This window comes from Anolis sagrei, chromosome 8, assembly GCF_037176765.1.
Source record: "Anolis sagrei isolate rAnoSag1 chromosome 8, rAnoSag1.mat, whole genome shotgun sequence".
Taxonomy (NCBI): Eukaryota; Metazoa; Chordata; class Lepidosauria; order Squamata; family Dactyloidae; genus Anolis; species Anolis sagrei.
Window position 1 is genome coordinate 5,335,016 of NC_090028.1, and position 23,124 is coordinate 5,358,139.

At 43.9% G+C, this 23,124-nt stretch overlaps 1 protein-coding gene across 1 annotated transcript; it reads right to left on the reverse strand.

Moving 5' to 3' along the window:
• Window positions 1-1,864: 1,864 nt before the first annotated feature.
• On the reverse strand, window positions 1,865-22,987 carry LOC132783153 (uromodulin-like). Its single transcript, XM_060788238.2, has 8 exons — window positions 22,966-22,987; window positions 22,349-22,516; window positions 20,072-20,277; window positions 18,005-18,162; window positions 12,381-12,626; window positions 10,198-10,357; window positions 7,092-7,227; window positions 1,865-2,002 (listed from the first exon to the last, which is right to left on the reverse strand). Exons 1-8 carry the CDS (start codon window positions 22,985-22,987, stop codon window positions 1,911-1,913), a joined length of 1,188 nt encoding a protein of 395 aa, XP_060644221.2. The 3' UTR covers window positions 1,865-1,910.
• Between the last annotated feature and the right edge of the window lie 137 nt (window positions 22,988-23,124).

Below are 23,124 nucleotides of genomic sequence, written 5' to 3' on the forward strand. Positions count from 1 at the left end.
CCGGCAAGGCTGCATACTCTCCTCCAACCTTTTTAACTTGTATGCAGAACACATCATGCGAGGATGTGCGGGGCTTGAGGAATGCAAAGCTGGGGTGAAAATTGCTGGAAGAAACATCAACAACCTCAGATATGTAGATGACACCACTCTGATGGCCGAAAGCGAGGAGGAGCTGAGGAGCCTTCTCATCAAGGTGAAAGAAGAAAGCGCAAAAGCCGGGTTGCAGCGAAACGTCAAAAAAACCAAGATTATGGCAACAAGAATGATTGACAACTGGAAAATAGAGGGGGAAATGTGGAGGCCGTGACAGACTTTGTATTTCTAGGCGCAAAGATGAGTGCAGATGCAGACTGTGGCCAGGAAATCAGGAGACGCTTCCTTCTTGGGAGGAGAGCAATGTCCAGTCTCAATAAAATAGTAAAGAGTAGAGACATCAGACTGGCAACAAAGATCCATTGCCTAGTCAAAGCCATGGTATTCCCTGTAGTCACCTACGGATGTGAGAGCTGGACCTTCGGGAAGGCTGAGCCAAGGAAGAGAGATGCTTTTGAGCTGTGGTGCTGGAGGAAAGTGCTGAGAGTGCCTTGGACTGAGAGAAGATCCAACCAGTCCATCCTCCAGGAAAGAAAGCCCGGCTGCTCATTGGACGGAAGGAGACTAGAGACAAAGCTGAAGTACTTTGGCCACATCATGAGGAGACAGCAAAGCCTAGAGAAGACAATGATGCTGGGGAAAGTGGAAGGCAAAAGGAAGAGGAGCCGACCAAGGGCAAGATGCATGGATGGCATCCTTGAGGTGACTGGACTGACCTTGAAGGAGCTGGGGGTGGTGATGGCTGACAGGGGGCTCTGGCGTGGGCTGGTCCATGAGGTCACAAAGAGTCGTAGATGACTGAACAAATGAACAACAACGACCTTGAGTTTGGGAGTTGTAGTTCACCTACATCCAGAAAAAACTGTGGATTCAAACAATGATGGATCTGGACCAAACTTGGCATGAATCCTCAATATGCCCAAATGTGAAAACTAGTGAAGTTTGGGGGAAATAGACCTTCACCTACCATCAAAGAGCATTCTGAACTCCACCAACAATAAAATTGAACCAAACTTGGCACACAGAACTCCCATGACCAGCAGAAAAGACCAGAAGGGTTTGTTGGGCATTGACCTTGAGTTTGGGTTACGGTTAGGGTGTTGCCAGCTGTGCTTGGCTTCCTGCCTACCTGGCTGGGCAGTGGGCACAGCCTGCCTTGCCACTTGTGTGTTGTTGCTGTTGGGGTTTGGGTCGGGTGGGCACCGTGAGGGTAGTGTGTGCGTGGGAGCAACACAGAAGAACCAAAGCACTCACTCCAACATTTTTAAAAGCCAATATTGTAGCTGATCTCTCTGGCCTCAGTGCTTTTTAAGTTTGTGTTGCACATTGCCTCCCATCAAGTCAAGCCACTCTTTGAACACAAACTATCCTTCCCAAGGTAGTGAAATCATCTTCCAAGGCAAAAAGGGCACGGCTGTTTCTTTTTTTGCTTGTTTGCTTGCTGTGAGTTGCCTAAGAAAACACTAGAAATCCCATACATTGCGCAATCGCATCTGCCATTAACGAAGCGATTTGGAACTTTCAAAAATTTCAGAAAATTTCGAAATTTTTTGGGGAAAAAAAATCGGAATTCAATTCCAAATTCCAAAAATTCAGAATTCAATTCCAAATCAAACCCCTATATCTGAAATGAGTTTTGATCCATTTTTTAAAAATCAACCAAGCCTAATATATGGCTTATAGAGTTTCCACCATGATACTATGTCTCTCTGGGGTCAACCCAAGCACTGACCCTTCCATAGAGGAGTAAAGGACATCCCTTGACCCAGTGTAGTTTGCAATCAGGTTTATTTCCGACTCTGCCGTTGACAACGTGCTCATTTCTTCATGGCTTTGGCAACAGCAGTCAAGACGAAGCCGATGGCGATGGAGGCCGACACCACTGCGCTGAGGACCCAGAATTGAAGCTCTGAAAAAGAGGCAGGAGATTAGATATGGACACATCCAGAAAATTGGGGGAGCACGGCAAATGGGGGCTTCAGTGCTAGGTTTTAATCCGAACGTGAAGCTCCCAAAACATCCATCCCATTTTAGGGGTGACGTTCAACATCCAGGAGAACTCCAGCCTAGAACCCAGAATGGTCACCAACCAATAGTGATTGGGTTATAGGTTAACACAGGAAGATGTGTACCTACTAGGGATGTGCAAAAAATCATTAGTCTCGTAAATCCTTAGATTCATGCAAATGATCGCTATTAAGAAACATGCAAAAAACGTGGGGGGGGGGGGGGGAAGGTAGATAAAAATTGAAGAATCAAAACACTCTCCAATAATTTTTGTGTACATTCTGTAACATTCGGAATCCTCCCAAAGTCAGTTTAATTTTCAGTATAGAATCATAGAATCAAAGAGTTGGGAGAGACCTCCTGGGCCATCCAGTCCAACCCCATTTCTGCCAAGAAGCAGGAATATTGCATTCAAATCACCCCTGACAGATGGCCATCCAGCCTCTGTTTAAAAGCTTCCAAAGAAGGAGCCTCTATCACACTCCGGGGCAGAGAGTTCCACTGCTGAACGGCTCTCACAGTCAGGAAGTTCTTCCTCATGTTCAGATGGAATCTTCTCTCTTGTCGTTTGAAGCCATTGTTCCCTTGCGTCCTAGTCTCCAGGGCAGCAGAAAACAAGCTTGCTCCCTCCTCCTCCCTGTGGCTTCCTCTCACATATTTATACAGGGCTATCATATCCCCTCTCAGCCTTCTCTTCTTCAGGCTAAACATGCCCAGCTCCTTAAGCCGCTCCTCATAGGGCTTGTTCTCCAGACCTTTTATCATTTTAGTCGCTCTCCTCTGGACACATTCCAGCTTGTCAATATCTCTCTTGAATTGTGGTGCCCAGAATTGGACACAATATTCCAGGTGTGATCTAACCAAAGCGGAATAGAGCATGGGGAGCATTACTTCCCTAGATCTAGACACTATGCTCCTATTGATGCAGGCCAAAATCCCATTGGCTTTTTTTGCCGCCACATCACATTGTTGGCTCATGTTTAACTTGTTGTCCACAAGGACTCCAAGATCTTTTTCACACGTATAAGCACTAAGCAACTTTGGCAAAGCCAAAGAGGCCATTTCTAGTGTTTAAATCAGGGGTTCCCAAACTACGGCCCGCGGGCCACTTCTGGCCCGCCCAGGGCACTTATCCGGCCCGTGGAGGAGGAGCACCCCCCCACACACAGTGCCCCTCCCTTGGCTGGCTCATGCTATCTGTCAGGCCTGATGGGCAGCATGAGCCAGCCAAGGGCAGCTGCTCTGTGTGGCCTACTTGCGCGTAAAACACCTTGCGAGGTGCTTTACACGCGAGTAGCCCGCGAGGGGCTGCTCCTCCCTTAACAGGCTCACGCTGCCCATCGGGCCCGATGGGCAGCGTGAGCCAGCCAAGGGAGGCTGCCCCATCACTCCATGCAGTCATGCCGGCCACATGACCTTGGAGGTGTCTACAGACAACGCCGGCTCTTCGACTTAGAAATACAGGTGAGCACCACACCCCAGAGTCAGACACGACTGGACTTCATGTCAGAGGAAAACCTTTAACTAGGAAAATTGTGGAAGATCCAGGGTGGGAGAAAGAACTCTTGTCTGTTGGAGGTAGGTAGGAATGTTTCAGTTGGCCACCTTGATTGCCATTTCATAGCCTCACAGTTTTTAGGGAGAATCCTTTGTTGAGAGGTGATTAGCTGGCCCTGATTGTTTCTTGTCTGGAGTTCCCCTGTGTTTGAGTGTTGTTCTTTATTTACAATTATAATTTTAGAGTTTTTTAAATACTGGTAGCCAGATTTTGTTCAGACTAGAAATAGGAAGATTTCCCATTCTCTGCTCCTGGAATTACTGCCTAAAGAGGGCGAGAAAGAACTCTTCCACACAGCAAAATAAGATATGTGCAATGTGCAGAGGAATTTTTTAATTGATTTTTTTTAAAAAAAACTATAGTTTGGCCGTCCAACGGTCTGAGAGACAGTGAACTGGCCCCCGGTTTAAAAAGTTTGAGGACCCCTGGCTTAAATCAGTGGTTCCCAACCTTTGGCCCTCCAGGTGTTTTGGACTTCAGCTCCCACATTCCTAACAGCTAGTAAGCTGGCTGGGAGTTCTGGGAGTTGAAGTCCAAAACACCTGGTGGCCCAAAAGTTGGAAACCACTGGTTTAAATTAAGATTCAGTCTGCTTGCCGGTTGCCATAAGGAAGGGCAGCTGGAGTGAGACTAGCTGGGTTGAGTGGGAGACAGAACACAGCAATCTGGGAAACGTAGTTTGGGAAGGCAAGGCCTCTTGTGGCAGAGAATACAAAAGGCCCTGCCCTAAACTACATTTTCCAGAATGCAGTGCTCAGTATCAAAAAGCCCCAGTGAGGGTTGCAGCAGCCAGCCATTTAGAGTCAGTCTAATAATAATAAATAAAATTATCAAATCTGCAAAGAGGACTAAAGTAAGTAAGAAATAGTATAAATCTGTGCTAAGTTGAAGTTCTGTGGTTAATTGTGTGACATTGTTTGTACTGGCATTGAATTTTGCCATTACTTATGTGTAACTATGGTTAATTGTGTGACATATAGATATGTCATTCAAAGGGATTACTGTTGTGGCTTTTTTGGGGAGGGAGAAGTGTTTTTGTCTATAAACTTTTAAAAATCCCCCAAAAAATCAGTAAATGTGTGATTCTTTCTGAAACTTCTAGGGATCCATATCTTTATTATCTTGTGCATTGTATATAAAATTCTAATAGATAGCTCTTGTAGTTTTTTAAAAAAATATTGTTTGTAAAAAAAATTCAAAAATTCCCACAAAATTAGTGGATGAGCGTAACATTCTGAAACTTGGCGAGCTAACAGTGGAAAATGTGTGGTACAATTATAGCAAATTTCATCATGAAAGCTCTAAAAATGTGGGAGGAATGAGCCCCTGAAGTTTCCCCAATTGCTCAATTACTTAGTTATTAGCTGGGCTGAGTGGGAGACTGAGAACATAGCATTCTGGGAAACATAGTTTTGTATTCTCTGCCCCTGTGGCAGAGAATACAAAAGGCCCTGCCCTAAACTACGTTTCCCAGAATGCAGTGCTCAGCATCAGAAAGCCCCAATGAGGGCTGCAGAGGCCAGCCATTTAGAGTCGGTCTAATAATCAGAAATAAAATTATCAAATCTGCAAAGAGGACTAACGTAAGCAAGTAATAGTATAAATCTGTGCTAAGTTGAAGGTCTATGGCTAATTGTGTGTCACATAGACACACTTCTAGGCAGACATCTTTCTGAAACTTCTAGGGATCTATATCCTGGTTATCTTGTGTGCTGTATATAAAATTCAAATAGAAGACTCATGTAGTTTTTTTAAAATATAGTTTGTAAATAAAATTCAAAAATTCCCCAAAAATTAGTGGAGGAGCACAACATTCTGAAACTTGGCGAGCTAACAGTGGAAAATGTGTGGTACAATTGTAGCAAATTTCATCATGGTAGCTCTAAAAATGTGGGAGGAATGAGCCCCTGAAGCTTCCCCAATTGCTCAATTACGTAGTTATTAGCTGGGCTGAGTGGGAGACTGAGAACACAGCATTCTGGGAAACGTAGTTCAGGAAGGTGAGGCCCCCTGTGGCAGAGAATACAAAAGGCCCTGCCCTAAACTACATTTCCCAGAATGCAGTGCTCAGCATCAGAAATCCCCAATGAGGGCTGCAGAAGCCAGCCATTTAGAGTCGGTCTAATAATCAGAAATAAAATTATCAAATCTGCAAAGAGGACTAACGTAAGTAAGTAATAGTATAAATCTGTGCTAAGTTGAAGTTCTGTGGTTAATTGTGTGTCATATAGACACACTTCTAGGCAGACATTCAAGTGGATTGCTCTTGTGGCTTTTTTGGGGGGGGGGGGGAATAAATGTTTTTGTCTAAATTTTTAAAAATCCTGTCGGGGTTCAGCCTGCGTGTGAGCCTGAACCTGATTCTCTGATTGTATTTCCTGATGCTACTGAACAGGCTACTGAACATGTATTTTTCCCTGAGGGTATTGAAAATGTGGATTCTGAGGTCAGTGGCTTGGAAAGTGAAACTACACATCCTGATGAGAATGTTTCAGAACCAAGCGGTGATAGCTCTCCAGAGGAGCTAACACCTGGCTTCCTTAATGAGGATAGAAAAGGACAGATTTGGAAAAACAGGAGTGAATCGCAGAGTCTGAGAAGGTCAAGCAGATTAAGGCAAAAGGAGGCACAGGCTTCAAAGCCTGGAGGCGTGTCATGAAACAGTTTCTTCAGTTTTAAGTGCCTCTCCCCGGGCTGTCTCGTTAGATCAGGCATCGTTTAGACTGAGACATTACCTTGGCAGATTTCCCGTTTCACGTGGCCTACATCCCAAGTACTGTTAGTGAAATGCTAACAGGTTCCAGGTTTTTACAGTGTTTCTTTTGGAATTTTGATCTAGTTCATAGATATTCCTGACTGCTGAATTTTACTGTGGCTTTTTGACATTGCATTTTCCTCTATTTTGTAACCATTTTTCATCAATAAAAAGGGATTGTTTTTTCCCACAGTCAAACGTGGTGGATGGTTATCTTATGGTCTCGTTTCCTGTTCCGGGTTGCAACAAATCCCCAAAAATCTGTTGATGTGTGAATCTTTATAAAAATTCTAGGGATCGATATCCTGGTTATCTTGTACGTTGTATATAAAATTCAAATAAATAGTTTATTTAAAAATATATTATTTTTAAAAACAAATTCAAAATTTCCCCCAAAATTAGTGGATGAGCATAATGTTCTGAAACTTGGCGAGCTAACAGTGGAAAGTGTGTGGTACAATTGTAGCAAATTTCATCATGATAGCTCTAAAAATGTGGGAGGAATGAGCCCCTGAAGTTCCCCCAATTGTTCAATTACTTTGTTATAGTTACAAGAATGTTTAGGTCCATAATTTCGGAAACACTCTTAAAAACGGTCCACCCCCCCCCCCCCCCCCCCCAATTTAGTAATGAGCATTGAAACATTTATTTCCATGATTACACAGCTCTAGTACCTACCTCCAAAGGATTCTGGGCCTTTGACATTTCGGGTTTCCAATCGGGACGGGACCAGGAACTGAATCGGTCCATAGGAGACTATCTTCTGATAGTCGTCGGCCAACTCTCTCTTGGTTTTCTGCTTGATGGGACATTCCTGTCGTCCAAAAGCAAGCTGTGACAAGTTACCCCCCTTACCGTAGAAGGCATACTTACTTTGAGAATTATTAGGATAATAGCAAAGCTGTCCCTGAACCCTCTTTGTGGACTTTAAGATAGTCTGAGGAGGCCCTGCTCTCGGTCCCGCCTTCGTCACAATTACGTTTGGTGGGGACGAGAGACAGGGCCTTCTCAGTGGTGGCCCCTCGGTTATGGAACGCCCTCCCTAGGGAGATTAGATCTGCTCCCTCCCTCTTAACATTTCGGAGGCAAGTAAAAACATAGCTGTTTGAGCAAGCGTTCACAAATGCAGAGTAGCTAATATAGGAAATCGAATGACTTGGCAATGGAACTGGACAAAACTTGATAATAATGAGACGCTAATGATGTTGTTTTTATTGCTTTTGTAGTGTTTTATACTGTTTAATCTCCTGTATAAACTCGAGTATAAGCCTAGTTTTTCAGTCCCTTTTTTAGGCTGAAAAAGTTCCCCTCGACTTGAGTCAAGGTTATTTATTATTTTACTCTCTTATTAGTATTATTTTTATTTCATGTATTATTTTACTCTATTATTATTACATTGACAGTATGCCACCCTATTATTATTATGTATTGTCGAAGGCTTTCATGGCTGGAATCACTGGGTTGTTGTAGGTTTTTTCAGGCTATATGGCCATGGTCTAGAGGCATTCTTTCCTGACGTTTCACCTGCATCTATGGCAAGCATCCTCACAGGTAGCCAGGTCTGTTGGAACTAGGAAAAGGAGTTTATATCTGTGGAATGACCAGGGTGGGACAAAGGACTCTTGTCTGCTGGAGCTAGGTGGGAACGTTTCAACCGACCACCTTGATTAGCATATAATGGCCTGACAGTGCCTGGGGCAATCTTTTGTTGAGAGGTGATTAGATGCCCTTGTTTTTTTCCTCTCTGTTGTTGTGCTGTTGTAATTTTAGAGTTTTTTTTTAATACTGGGAGCCAGATTTTGTTCATTTTCATGGTCTCTTCCTTTCTGTTGACATTGTCCACATGCTTGTGGATTTCAATGGCTTCTCTGTGTAGTTTGACATGGTGGTTGTGAGAGTGGTCCAGCATTTCTGTGTCCTCAAATAATATTCCGCGTCCAGGTTGGTCCATCAAATGCTAATCAAGGTGGTCAGTTGAAACATTCACACCTAGCTCCAGCAGACAAGAGTCCTTTGTCCCACCCTGGTCATTCCACAGATATATAAACCCTTTTTCCTAGTTCCAACAGACCTCACTACCTCTGAGGATGCTTGCCATAGATGCAGGCAAAATGTCAGGAGATAATGCTTCTAGACCATGGCCATATAGCCCGAAAAACCCTATAACAACCCAGTGATTCCGGCCATGAAAGCCTTCGACAATACATTGAACATTACATTTTTATTTATATAGATACTAGCTGTACCTGCCACACAATGCTGTGGCTAACCTTCCCTCCTTCTCTCCTTTCTTTCTCTCCTTCCTTCTCTCCCTCTTTCCTTCCTTCCCTCTTTTTCTTTCCTTTCCACTTTCCCTCCTTCTTTCTTCCGTCTCTACCTGTCTTTCCTCCCTTCCTTTGCTCTTTGGTTCCATCCTTCCTTGTCTCTTTCCTTCCTTCCCTCCCTTGTTCTCTCTTTCGTTCCTTCTCCCCTTCCTTCCTTCTTCCTTCCTTCCTTCCTTCCTTCCCTCCCTCTCTCTTTCCTTCCTTCCTTCCTTCTTTCACTTTTTTATTTTCTTCTCTCTTTCCTTCCTTCTCTACCTGTTTCTTTCCTCCTTCCTTAGCTCTTTGGTTCCATCCTTCCTTGTCTCTTTCCTTCCTTCCCTCCCTTGTTCTCTCTTTCGTTCTTTCTTTCCTTCCTTCCTTCCCTCTCTCTTTCCTTCCTTCCTTCTTTCACTTTTTTATTTCCTTCTCTCCTTCCTTCCTTTTCTACCTTTCTTTCTTTCTTTCTTTCTTTCTTTCTTTCTATCCTTCCTTCCTTCTCTCCCTTGTTCTCTCTTTCATTCCTTCTCTCCTTCCTTCCCTCTCTCTTTCCTTCCTTCTTTCACTTTTTTATTTCCTTCTCTCCTTCCTTCCTTCTCTACCTTTCTTTCTTTCTTTCTTTCTTTCTTTCCTTCCTTCTCTCCTTCTTACCCTTTCTCTCTCTCCTTCCTTCCTTCCTTCCTTCCTTCCTTCCTTCCTTCCTTCCTTCCTTCCTTCCTTCCTTCCTTCCCCCTTTCTGTCTATCTGTGTTTTGTGTGTGTATATATGCATATATGTGTGTATATATTGGTGTATATGTGTATATATGTGGTTTTGCACATGTGCTGTAATATATTTTTTGTCTTTTACGTCCCTGCATATATTACGTATATATGTGTATATATGTGTGTTTGTGTATATTCTGTGTATATGTGTTTTGTGTGTATATATGCGTGTATGTGTGTGTATATATTTGTGTATATATGTGGTTTTGCACATGTGCTGTAATATATTTTTTGTCTTTTACGTCCCTGCATATATTACGTATATATGTGTATATATGTGTGTTTGTGCATATTCTGTGTATATGTGTTTTGTGTGTATATATGCGTGTATGTGTGTGTATATATTTGTGTATATATGTGGTTTTGCGCATGCGTTGCAATGTATTTATTTATTTATTTGGCTTTTCAAGTCTCTTCTGCTGTGTTTTTCAGTGTTTTTATGAGTGATGGTCACTCGTTGGCCTGAGAGGTGTCTTGTGTCCAAATTCGTCCAGTGGTTTTTGAGTTGTGTTAATCCCACAAATGAACAGTATATTTTTATTTATATAGATAGGAGGGGTTTTCTATACATATTCAGAGCAAAGTGGTCTGAGAAGGAGTCAAATTTTGGAAAAGTTAGTTGGATTTGGAGGGCTGATAGGACATTTCAGGGAACACAAAAGCAAGCCCCGAAGGCCACACTTTGCCCACCTGTGTCCGATACCCACACCCACATCTTACCTTAACACAGGGCTTTTGGGTGTCCGGTATGCACAGGCGAACCTGGCAATGTAGGAACACTTCTGAGTAGTTTGTGAACTGGAACATTTGGAAACTGAATTTGGCCACAGTACTGGTTCCAATCATATTTATGAACGTCAACGTTTTGTCGTGGGGACACCTGGACAAAAGAGAAGCACAGTGTCCATCATGTCACTCAGATCCACGAGCCTTGGTTATTTCACATATTAGCACATGAAACTATCATCTGGGAAAAAAGGTGTGCCTATGATCATTTATTTATTTATCGTGTCATCAGCAAACAGACATTTGTATTACATTTTTAACAAAAACAAACAAACAGACAAAACACAGAATTTGCAAGCTTGGTAGTTGAGTTAATGTCCTTTGACCAGTAGTTGGCCCCTTGGAGTGCCTCTGGTGTTGCCGCAAGAAGGTCCTCCATTGTGCATGTGGCAGGGCTCAGGTTGCATTGCAGCAGGTGGTCAGTGGTGTGCTTTTCTCCGCACTCGCATGTCGAGGATTCCACTTTGTAGCCCCATTTCTTAAGGCTGTCTCTGCATCTCGTGGTGCCAGAGCGCAGTCTGTTCAGCGACTTCCAAGTCGCCCAGTCTTCTGTGTGCCCAGGGGGGAGTCTCTCCTTTGGTATCAGCCATTGATTGAGGTTCTGGGTCTGAGCTTGCCACTTGATATTGTTTCTCAGCACACTGGGCATGCGTACTCAGCAGCAGAGTAGCACAGCGCAAGGGCAGATGTCTTCACTGAGTCTGCCACTTTTGGACTCTCACTTGCTGGGGTGTTCCAGCGAGTGTCTCTGTAGATCTTAGAAAACTATGTCCTTGATTTAAGTCCTTGACGTGCTGGCTGATACCCAAACAAGGGATAGGCTGGAGATGTCTCTGTCTTGGTCCTTTCACTATTGGCTGCTACTTCCCGACTGATGTCAGGTGGTGTAATACCGGTTAAACAGTGTAATTTCTCCAGTGGTGTAGGACGTAGACATCCCGTGAGAATGTGGCATGTCTCATTAAGAGCCACATCCACTGTTTTAACGTGGTGAGATGTGTTCCACACTAGGCATGCATACTCAGCAGCAGAGTAGCACAGCGCAAGGGAAGATGTCTTCACTGTGTCTGGTCGTGATCCCCAGGTTGTGCCAGTCAGCTTTCGTATCATATTGTTTCTAGCACCCACTTTTTGCTTAATGTTCAGGCAGTGCTTCTTGTAGGTCAGGGCACGGTCCAGAGTGACTCCGAGGTTTTTGGATGTGCTGCAATGCTCCAGTGGGATTCCTTCCCAGGTCATCCTCAGAGCTCGGGATGCTTGTCTGTTCTTAAGGTGAAAGGCACATGTCTGTGTTTTAGATGGATTAGGGACCAGCTTGTTTTCCCTGTAGTAGGCAGTAAGAGCACCTAGAGCTTCGGAGAGCTTCTGTTCTACCGTCTCAAAGCTCCCTGCTTGAGCGGTAATGGCACGATCATCAGCATAGATGAACCTCTCTGTCCCTTTTGGCAGTGGCTGGTCATTTGTGTAGATGTTGAACATGGATGGAGCAAGCACACTCCCCTGAGGCAGGCCGTTCTTCTGTTTCCGCCATCTGCTTCTCTGGCCTTGGAACTCAACCAAAAAGCTCCTGTTTTGTAACAGGTTTCCTATGAGGCAGGTGAGATTTGCACACGATCATGCGTAAAGTGCATACGGCTGATGTTTAGCAGTTCACAGATAACAATAACATTATGTAACATTATTTTTCCCCTGGGTTGTCAATGCCATTTCCTAATTGGTTCTATCATAAATACATGGAGAAACTTTATTAAACTGCAAAAACTTTGTTTGTGTGGGGCATCCTGCTGCACAATTTGCTCTAGTTTTTCAATGAATATCTCTTAGATTCTCAACCAATTCAACCTCGTTTGTGGCAACCACAAAAACAAAATAGCTACTTTCAAAGTAAGTACCACACCGGAAAATCCTGCAAATCTCTTGGGAAGACAGGAGGAAAAACTTCAGCGTGCTGGAAGAAGCAAAGACCACCAGCATTGAAGCGATGGTCCTCCGCCATCAACTCCGCTGGATCAGCCACGTTGTCCGGATGCCCGACCACCATCTCCCGAAGCAGTTGCTCTACTCCGAACTTAAGAACGGAAAACGGAATATTGGTGGGCAGAAAAAGAGATTCTCACCCTTTCATGATCAGCTGGTGCTTCGTCTCATGGTCCGGATCAGCAGTTGGAGTTCCCCAGCAGTCCTCCACACTGAGGAAGAAGTACTTGACTTGGTCCTGTCCTTCGATCCGGAGCAGGACGTAGATGATGTCCGACAGGAAGAGCATTAGGGGCTGCCGGCGGTGCGGCCGCTCGTAAGTTGCGCTGTCATAGAGTGCCATGGTCACCGTGAAGTCCCCCTCCTTGACCGCAAACTGGACAACTCTAGGACAGAACAGCACAAATAATCTGCTTACATATGTTGCCCGTACAAGTCATAATAAAGGACACCAATCTACAAAATGTGGAGGTCCAACTTTGTTTGAGGATGAGTCTGACTCTCCTCTTGCACTAACTTGAGTCATAATGGAGAACTTTGAGTAGGAGTCCTCAAAACTTTTCAAGCCAAGAGTTGGTTCACGGTTCCTCTGACCATTGCAAGGAAACGGACTACAGAACTATGTAATACAACTCTTGTTCCTGGGTTATCAATGTCATTTCCTAATTGGGTCCATCATAAAAACATGGGAAAAGTTTATCAAACTGCAAAAAGTTTGTTTTTGTGGAAAGGACATCCTGCAGGACATTTCGCTCTAGTTCAGTGGTTCTCAACCTTTCTAATGCCGTGACCCCTAAATACAGTTCCTCATGTTGTGATGACTCCCAACCATATTTTTGTCGCTATGTTATAACTGTACTGTTATGAATTGTAATGTCAACATCTGATATGCAGGATGTATTTCCATTGTTACAAATTGAACGTAATGAAAGCATAGTGATTAATGGTAAAAACAATATGTTTGGGGGAGTAGGGACAATGGATGAAGGGATTGGAATTACCGCCAACCAATTCAGCTCTGACTTTTTAGCAATTGCATTTGTGTGAATTATAGTTCACCAGGCACCAAACAGCATTCGGAACGCCACCAACAATAGAATTGAACCAAACTTGGCATACAGGACTTCCATGACCAACAGAAAATACTGGAGGGGTTTGGGAAAAATGGACCCTGACATTTGGGTATTGCATTTGTGTGAATTCTAGTGCACCAGGCACCAAAGAGCATTCTGAACTCCACCAACAGTAGAATTGAACCAAACTTGGAATACAGGACTTCCATGACCAACAGAAAATACTGGAGGGGCTTGGGGAAAATAGACCCTGACATTTGGGAATTGCAATTGTGTGAATTATAGTTCACCAGGCACCAAAGAGCATTCTGAACTCCACCAACAATAGAATTGAACCACACTTGGCATACAGGACTTCCATGACCAACAGAAAATACTGGAGGGGCAAGGGGAAAATAGACCCTGACATTTGGGAATTGCATTTGTGTGAATTATAGTGCACCAGGCACCAAAGACCATTCTGAACTACATCAACAATAGAACTGAACCAAACTTGGCATACAGGACTTCCATGACCAACAGAAAATACTGGAGGGGTTTGGGAAAAATGGACCCTGACATTTGGGTATTGCATTTGTGTGAATTCTAGTGCACCAGGCACCAAAGAGCATTCTGAACTCCACCAACAGTAGAATTGAACCAAACTTGGAATACAGGACTTCCATGACCAACAGAAAATACTGGAGGGGCTTGGGGAAAATAGACCCTGACATTTGGGAATTGCAATTGTGTGAATTATAGTTCACCAGGCACCAAAGAGCATTCTGAACTCCACCAACAATAGAATTGAACCACACTTGGCATACAGGACTTCCATGACCAACAGAAAATACTGGAGGGGCAAGGGGAAAATAGACCCTGACATTTGGGAATTGCATTTGTGTGAATTATAGTGCACCAGGCACCAAAGACCATTCTGAACTACATCAACAATAGAACTGAACCAAACTTGGCATACAGGACTTCCATGACCAACAGAAAATACTGGAGGGGTTTGGGAAAAATGGACCCTGACATTTGGGTATTGCATTTGTGTGAATTCTAGTGCACCAGGCACCAAAGAGCATTCTGAACTCCACCAACAGTAGAATTGAACCAAACTTGGAATACAGGACTTCCATGACCAACAGAAAATACTGGAGGGGCTTGGGGAAAATAGACCCTGACATTTGGGAATTGCAATTGTGTGAATTATAGTTCACCAGGCACCAAAGAGCATTCTGAACTCCACCAACAATAGAATTGAACCACACTTGGCATACAGGACTTCCATGACCAACAGAAAATACTGGAGGGGCAAGGGGAAAATAGACCCTGACATTTGGGAATTGCATTTGTGTGAATTATAGTGCACCAGGCACCAAAGACCATTCTGAACTACATCAACAATAGAACTGAACCAAACTTGGCATACAGGACTTCCATGACCAACGGAAAATACTGGAGGGGTTTGGGGGAAGCATGTACAAAAGATTAGATTTGTCCTACGTTCAGTTCCTGAAGAGCCTTCTTTGCAGCCTGGAGAGGGGAAAGAGGGCTGGGAGCCCCTCACCCCTTCAGAGGGCTGGGAGCCCCTCACCCCTCACTCCTTACACTCGCCCCTTGCGTCCTCCGAGGCCAAGGGCGTGGGGGGCAAGCAGGAAGGCCCCCTCCATGGCCGTGGCTGTTTGGCTCGCACAGGAGCCAGCAGCCATTTTGTAGGGGGTCGGGGCCAACCGAGTCGGCGTTGCGACCCCCGGAAAATGGCCCAGCGACCCCCTTGGGGGGCGCGCCCCCCAGGTTGAGAACCGCTGCTATAGTTGTTCAAGAAGTGCCTCATTGTGTCTCAACCAACTTAACCTAGTTTGTGCCACAAAAACAAAAGTTTCTGGTGTACAACAACTACTTTTAAAGTAAGGGCAGCACGATTAAACAGGAAATAACACTTTCAAACTAGGAACAGAATGTTTTCCTCCTAATTTTATTACATAATGTAGTTTGGGGAAAAAATGAACAAATTCCTATGCGCACTGTATTTATCTGTAGTGCAAAAGATATGCAAGTGCAAATACAATATTTTAAATGATGAAGAATTTTAATTGGGAAGTGGCCTGCTTTTGGCTGCTGAGAGAGTCAAGTTAATTAGGGCTGTTGTTGTTGTTGTTGTTGTTGTGTGCCTTCAAGTCATATCAGACTCGATGTGACCTTAAGGCAATCCTTTCACAGAGTTTCCTGGTCAATATTTGTCATGACCTGAGGTTGAAATAGTGTGACTTAGCTAAAGTTGCTCAATGGGTTCAGAGCCACACTTCAAATTTGCAAACCACTATGCTATGCGTTCTGAATTCCTTCTCTCTGTTTCCAACTTCAATTTCTTTCTCCCTCTCTTTCTTTTCTTCCTTTCCTGTTTCTAGAGCAGTGTTTCTCAACCTGGGGGTCAGGACCACTGAGGGGTTGCAACTGGATTTCAGAGGGGTCCCCAAAGACAATCAGAAAACATATATTTCTGATGGTCTTAGGAACCCCTTTGGCAGAGAGGGCTGAAGACCTCTCCAGTTGTCCTTCTCTTCCTCTTTGGAAACATACAGCGTGTTCTGGCCATGAAAGCCTTCGACAAAACAGATCTATCATTGTTTGACTCCACAGTGCTCTCTGGATATAAGTGAACTACAACTCCAAAACTCAAGATCAATGCCCACCAAACCTTTCCAGTATTTTCTGTTGGTCTTGGGAGTTCTGTGTGCCAAGTTTGGTTCAATTCCATTGTTGGTGGAGTTCAGAATGCTCTTTGGCTGTAGGTGAACTATAAATCCCAGCAACTACAATTCCCAACTGACAAAATTAATTCCCCCAACCTCACCAGTATTCAAATCTGGACGTATTGGGTATTTGTGCCAAATTTGGTCCAGTGAATGAAAATACATCCTGCATATCAGATAATCACTGGGTTGCTGTGAGTTTTCAAAGTTATATGGCCATGTTCCAGAAGCATTATTTCCTGACGTTTCACCCACATCTATAGCATAGAATCATAGAATCATAGAATCATAGAATCAAAGAGTTGGAAGAGACCTCCTGGGCCATCCAGTCCAACCCCATTCTGCCAAGAAGCAGGAATATTGCATTCAAATCACCCCTGACAAATGGCCATCCAGCCTCTGCTTAAAAGCTTCCAAAGAAGGAGCCTGCACCACACTCCGGGGCAGAGAGTTCCACTGTTGAACGGCTCTAACAGTCAGGAAGTTCTTCCTCATGTTCAGATGGAATCTCCCTTCTTGTTGTTTGAAGCCATTGTTCCGCGTCCTAATCTCCATAGAAGCAGTAAACAAGCTTGCTCCCTCCTCCCTGTGCCCAGCTCCTTAAGCAGCTCCTCATGGGGCTTGTTCTCCAGACCCTTGATCATTTGAGTCGCCCTCCTCTGGACACATTCCAGCTTGTCAATATCTCTCTTGAATTGTGGTGATTCATAACAGTAGCAAAATTGCAGTTATGAAGTAGCAATGAAAATAATGTTATGGTTGGAGGAGGGGGGGGGGGTCACCACAACATGAGGAACTGTATTAAGGGGTCGCAGCAGTAGGAAGGTTGAGAAACACTGTTCTGGAGCCTATCTTTATTTCTTTTTTTCCTCCTTACTTCCCTCTCTATTTTCTTCCTTCCTTCCTTTCCCCTTCTTCCATTCCTTTTTGACTCCCTTCCCTTCGAATCCTTAGTTTGGGGACCCTTGACCTAGATATTCCTGGAGTGATGCTGTTAATCAAATCCATCAATAATCAAATCTGCAGAAGTTAAACCTGCAAACATGGATTGTATTTAGAGTTTGCTTAATTCCTGTTTCGCAATAAATTGACTCAAGTGGGAATTGTGCTGCTCATTGGCTAAATGGTGTCTGTCTCCACCATGTGTCCAAAAGCCAGGACTGAAGTGCACATCTGAAGAATATACAGAGAAGTATAGATTTCCTACAAAAAGGGTGCAAAGAGAAGTATAGATGTCCTATAAAAAGAACACACAGAGACTTATAGACTTCCTACAAAAGAGACAAAACTTCAGTTCCTGAGTATAACTTGTTTTCTGCTTCCCTGGAGACTAGGACGCAATGGAACAATGGCTTCAAACTACAAGAGAGGAGATTCCATCTGAACACGAGGAAGAACTTCCTGACTGTGAGAGCCGTTCAGCAGTGGAACTCTCTGTCCCGGAGTGTGGTGGAGGCTCCTTCTTTGGAAGCTTTTAAACAGAGGCTGGATGGCCATCTGTCAGGGGTGATTTGAATGCAATATTCCTGCTTCTTGGCAGAAGGGGGTTGGACTGGATGATTGTCCATGAGGTCTCTTCCAACTCTTTGATTCTATGATTCTATGATTCTAAAGCTATCAAATATTGGAAGAATTGGGGAAGGCAAGCTCTTGCAGCACAAGATTTTTGCCTCCCCAAAACGTCTGGAAATCCACTTGTTTTCTTTTTTTAATTTTTTTTATTTTAATAGGACCCAGTGTAGTGTAGTTGTTTGAGTGCTGGACTTTGGAGAGCGGAGTTTGAAGACCTATCCAACCATGAAAACCCATTGGGTGATCTTGGAGAAGCTCGAAAGAAAACTTCACAGCAGAGTCACCATAAGCTGGAAACAATTTGAAGGCACACAAGAACTTTTTTAAAATGTAAAAGGGAAGGATGTCAATGAAGGAAACTCTGCCCAAGCAGAAACATACTGGTCCATTGCCATGAGTGGCTGGAGCAGGCCGACCACCCGCTTGTAGGCGTAGATGCAGGAGAAGTGGACACGGGCGAAGATACTCCTGGTGATCACGCCTTGAACCTCCCCGTCTGACTCAATGACGTTGGCGTACGACACATGCGAGCCATTGACCTGGAAAAGGGAGCATGGACTAAGTGAGGGATTCAGACCTAAGCTGCAGAGGAAGGCAGCTCTTGGACAAAAGTGGAAGCTGAGCTCCCCCAAGGAATGCCTCTCATGTCATTGGGTTGGGCAACCTACTCCGGTGATTGTCCTGAACTATCAAGGTTCTGCACTCGGGTGGTATCATGGTCACCACCATGGTCATCACCATGATCATCACCATGACTATTTCCATCATCACCACCATGATGATGACAGTCATCATAAGCATCATCACCATCACCATTGCTATCATCACCATAACCATCATCATTATCACCATCACCACTATTACCATCACCACCAACATCATCACCATCATCATAATCATCAGTATCGTAATCATCATTGTCACCATCATTATCATCACTATCACCATAGTCACATCACCACAGTCATCATCACCATCATCATCACAACCGTTGCCATCATTACTACCATTGCCATCATCATAACTATGATGATGACAGTCATCACCATCATTGCCATCATCGTTGTCACCATCATCATTGCTATCATAACCATAACCATCATCATTATCACCATCACCATCATCATCACCACCACCACCATAATAATCACCATCGTAATCATCATTGTCACCATCACCATCATCACTATCACCATAGTCACAATCATCACCAAAGTCATCATAACCATTATCATCACAACCGTTGCCATCATCACTACCATTGCCATCATCATCACTATGATGATGACAGTCATCACCATCATTGCCATCATCGTTGTCACCATCACCATTGCTATCATCACCATAACCATTATCACTATCACCATCATCACCACCATCATAATCATTGTCACCATTACTATAATCACTATCACCATAGTCACAATCATCACCATAGTCATCATCATCATCATCATCATCATCATCATCACAACTGTTGCCATCATTACTAACATTGCCATCATCACTACCATTGCCACCATCATCACTATGAAGGTGACAGTTATCACCATCATCACCATCACCATCATTGCCATCATCATCATTGTCACCGTTGCTATCATCACCATAACCATCACCATTATCACCATCACCACCACCATAATCATAATCATCACCATCATCACTATCACCATAGTCACAATCATCACCATAGTCATCATCACATCATCACAACTGTTGTCATCATTACCACCATTGCCATCATCATCACTATGATGATGACAGTCATCACCATCATCACCATCACCATCATTGCCATCATCATCATCGTCACCATTGCTATCATCACCATAACCATCACCATTATCACCATCACCACCATTACCATCAGCATAATCATCACCATCATCACTATCACCATAGTCACAATCATCACCATAGACATCATCACCATCATCATCACTACCATTGCCATCACCATCACCACCATCATCACTACCATTGCCATATCATCATAATTATCATCATCGACATCATGACTACCATTATCATTACCACCATCATCATCACCTCCATCAATATCACCATCACCATCATCATCATGACTGTTGTTGTCACCATCAGCCCACCACATTTGCAGGTTTAACTTTTTTAGGTTTGATTAATATAATCTTTTTAGGAATCTCTAGATCCTCCAAAGCAACTCTACAGCCAACTTCTACTAGTGGCTGACCATGCAGTTGTGCTGGAGAACTTAGAAGTTAAAAAAAAGTTTTTTAAATTCAATTTTTGTATTTTTGTGGGTCTTCTGCACTCCTAATCCCAGCGAATGTGGAGGGCTGTGTTACAATTTTTAGAAGAACAATACCACTTAAAATATACCCTAAAATAGAACCTTATTTGCCACATTAACACAGTTGAAGCAGACCATGAAAAGCCTACCTTGCAGCATGCCCTGAACCTCACCTTGACGTCTGACCCGCAATTGGTGTGGTTCTCCACAGTCAGCGTTGCTCCCCAGAAACTGGCCCCATCTTCTTGCTGCTCGAAGACTTTGCAGGTGTTCATCTTCAGGTGGACCAAGGCTAAGGGGATCCTCAGCATCTCGAAGGCCTCCTTCCGCACCATCATCCTCATGTACTCTTCTTCACACTGCAGTTTGACTACCATTTCTGGAAGGCGAGGACACACAGTTTAAGGTGGAGAAGACTCACTTCCCTACTGACATGAAAGCTATCTCAGAAGTCCTTCAAGACATGGGAAGATGGAGGGGAGTGGGCACAGATGGGCACAGGATAACACAACTCTCATTTAGGGTTCTCAGACCTTAGTGGTTGATTCTGAGTGTTGGCACTTGAATCTTCTCCTCCAGGAATCTCTGGGTGAGAGCATCACCTTGTAAACGATCTCTCTATATCTATCATCTACCCATCTGTCTGTCTGTCTGTCTGTCCTTCCTTCCTTCCTTCCATCCATCCATCAGCTATCTATCTATCTATCTATCTATCTATCTATCTATCTATCTATCTATATCTATCATCTATCTATCCAACCTTCCTTCCTTCCATCTACCTACCTGTATCATCTATCCAGCCATCCACCCACCCATCCTCCATCTATCCATCTATTCATCCATGTATCTTTCTATCCATTCTTCCATCCACCCACCCACCCACCCACCCACCTACCTATTATCTATCTATCCATCCATCTATCCATCCACCTACCTGCCTGCCTGCCTGTCCACGTCTATCTATCTATCTATCTATCTATCTATCTATCTATCTATTCATCCATCCATTCATCCTCTATCCATCCCTTCATCCATCTATCTTTCCATCTATCCATTCTTCCATCCATCCACCTACCTACCCACCGCCTGTCCACATCTATTTATCTATCTATTCATCCATCCATCTATCTGTCTGTCTATCTATCTATCTATCTATCTATCTATCTATCTATCCACCCACCCATCCTCTATCCAGCCATTCATTCATGCATCTATCTTTCTTTCTATCCATTTTTCGATCCATCCATCCAACCACCCACCTACCTATTTACCTATCCATCCATCCATCTACCTACCTACCCAACCGCCTGCCCAAATACATCTATTTATCTATCTATCCCTCTATCATCCATCTTTCATCTATCCATCCATCCACCTACCTACCTGCCAGTCCACATCCATCCGTCTATCTATCTATCTATCTATCTATCTATCTATCTATCTTCTCCTTCAGTTGTTTGGATAAAGAGGAGGAATCTCTGGCTGAGAGCATCACCTTGTAAATGATCTCTCTATATCTATCATCTACCCATCTGTCTGTCTGTCTGTCTGTCTGTCTATCTGTCTGTCTGTCATCTATCCTTCCTTCCTTTCATCTATCTATCTATCTATCTATCTATCTATCTATCTATCTATCCAACCTTCCTTCCTTCCATCCATTCATACATCCATCTACCTACCTACCTATCTATCCCTGTATCATCTATTCTTCCATCCTCTATCTATCCATTGTCTATCCATCTATTCATCCATCTATCTTTCTATCTATCCATTCTTCCATCCACCTATTTAGCTATCCATCCACCTACCGACCTACCCACCTGTCCCTATCTATCTATCTATCTATCTATCTATCTATCCATTCCTCCACCTATCTTTCTATCAATTCTTCCATCCATCCACCCACCCACCCACCCACCCACCCACCCACCCACCCACCCACGTATTTACCTATCCATCCATCTATCCATCCATCCACCTACCTGCCTGTCCGTGTCTGTCTATCTATCTATCTATCTATCTATCTATCTATCTATCCATCCATCCACCCACCCATCCATCCTTCCTCTATCCATCCATCCATCCATCCATCCATCCATCTATCTATCTATCTATCTATCTATCTATCTATCTATCAATTTTTCCATCCATCCACCTACCTTTTCACCTATCCACCTACCTACCCGCCTGTCAAAATATATCTATTTATCTATCTATCCCTCTATCATCCATCTATCCATCTACATATCCATCCATCCATCCATCCATCCATCTATCTTTCTATCTATCTATCGATTCATCCATCCATCCACCCACTGCCTGTCCACATCCGTCTGTCTGTCTGTCTGTCTGTCTGTCTGTCTGTCTATCTATCTATCTATCTATCTATCTATCTAAATTGTTAGTTTTATGTTGAAGCGCAGTCAGAAGGGACAACCTGAAAGTCTTACCTTTGCAAAAGGGTCCGGTGAAGCCTGGCTTGCAGGTACAAGTCGCGTTGTCCTCCACCGCCTTGCAAACCCCTTGGTGAAAACACGGGCTTGGGAAGCAAGGGCCCAGATTCCTCCGGGGACGTGGGGCAGCTTCTCCTTTCAGGAACTCATCTTCTATGGGGTGACCTGTTGCAGGAGAAAGTCAAGTCAGCCCCATTGATTCATGGCAGAGAAGGAAGGATGATCATGGGTGACATGGACCAACGACCCAAAAAGCGGTCCTTGAAGAACTACGTAGGACCAGCTCTTGCTATCCACCCCCAAACCCCATTTCCATGTATGATCATCATGGGGATAGCCTACCCTTGGGCCATATGTGATCCTAATCCTAATTTGTGGCCCCTAAATTCCCCAGGACCCCAACAAAGGCTTTCTTTCTCTCTCTCTCTCTCTCTCTTTTTTTCTTTTTGCCTTTACTTTCCCCTCCAATAGTTTTTCCTCTTTCATTTCTCTTCCTCCTCCTTTCCTTTCCTTACCTTCTTTTTCTCTTTCTTTCTTTCTTTTTTTCTTTTCTCCCTTCCCTTCATCCATATGTCACCTTTCTTACCCAGTGACCTCATAGAGGGCCAACTCACCTTGCAACAGCCAATCCTTCATCTAGCAACAGCCAATCCTGGGCCATCACAGAGGGCCACTTCACCTAGCAACCAGTCAATTCTTCACCCAGCAACAGCTAAACGAGTGACATCACAGAGGGTGACTTCACCTACCAACAGGAAATCCTTCACCTAGCA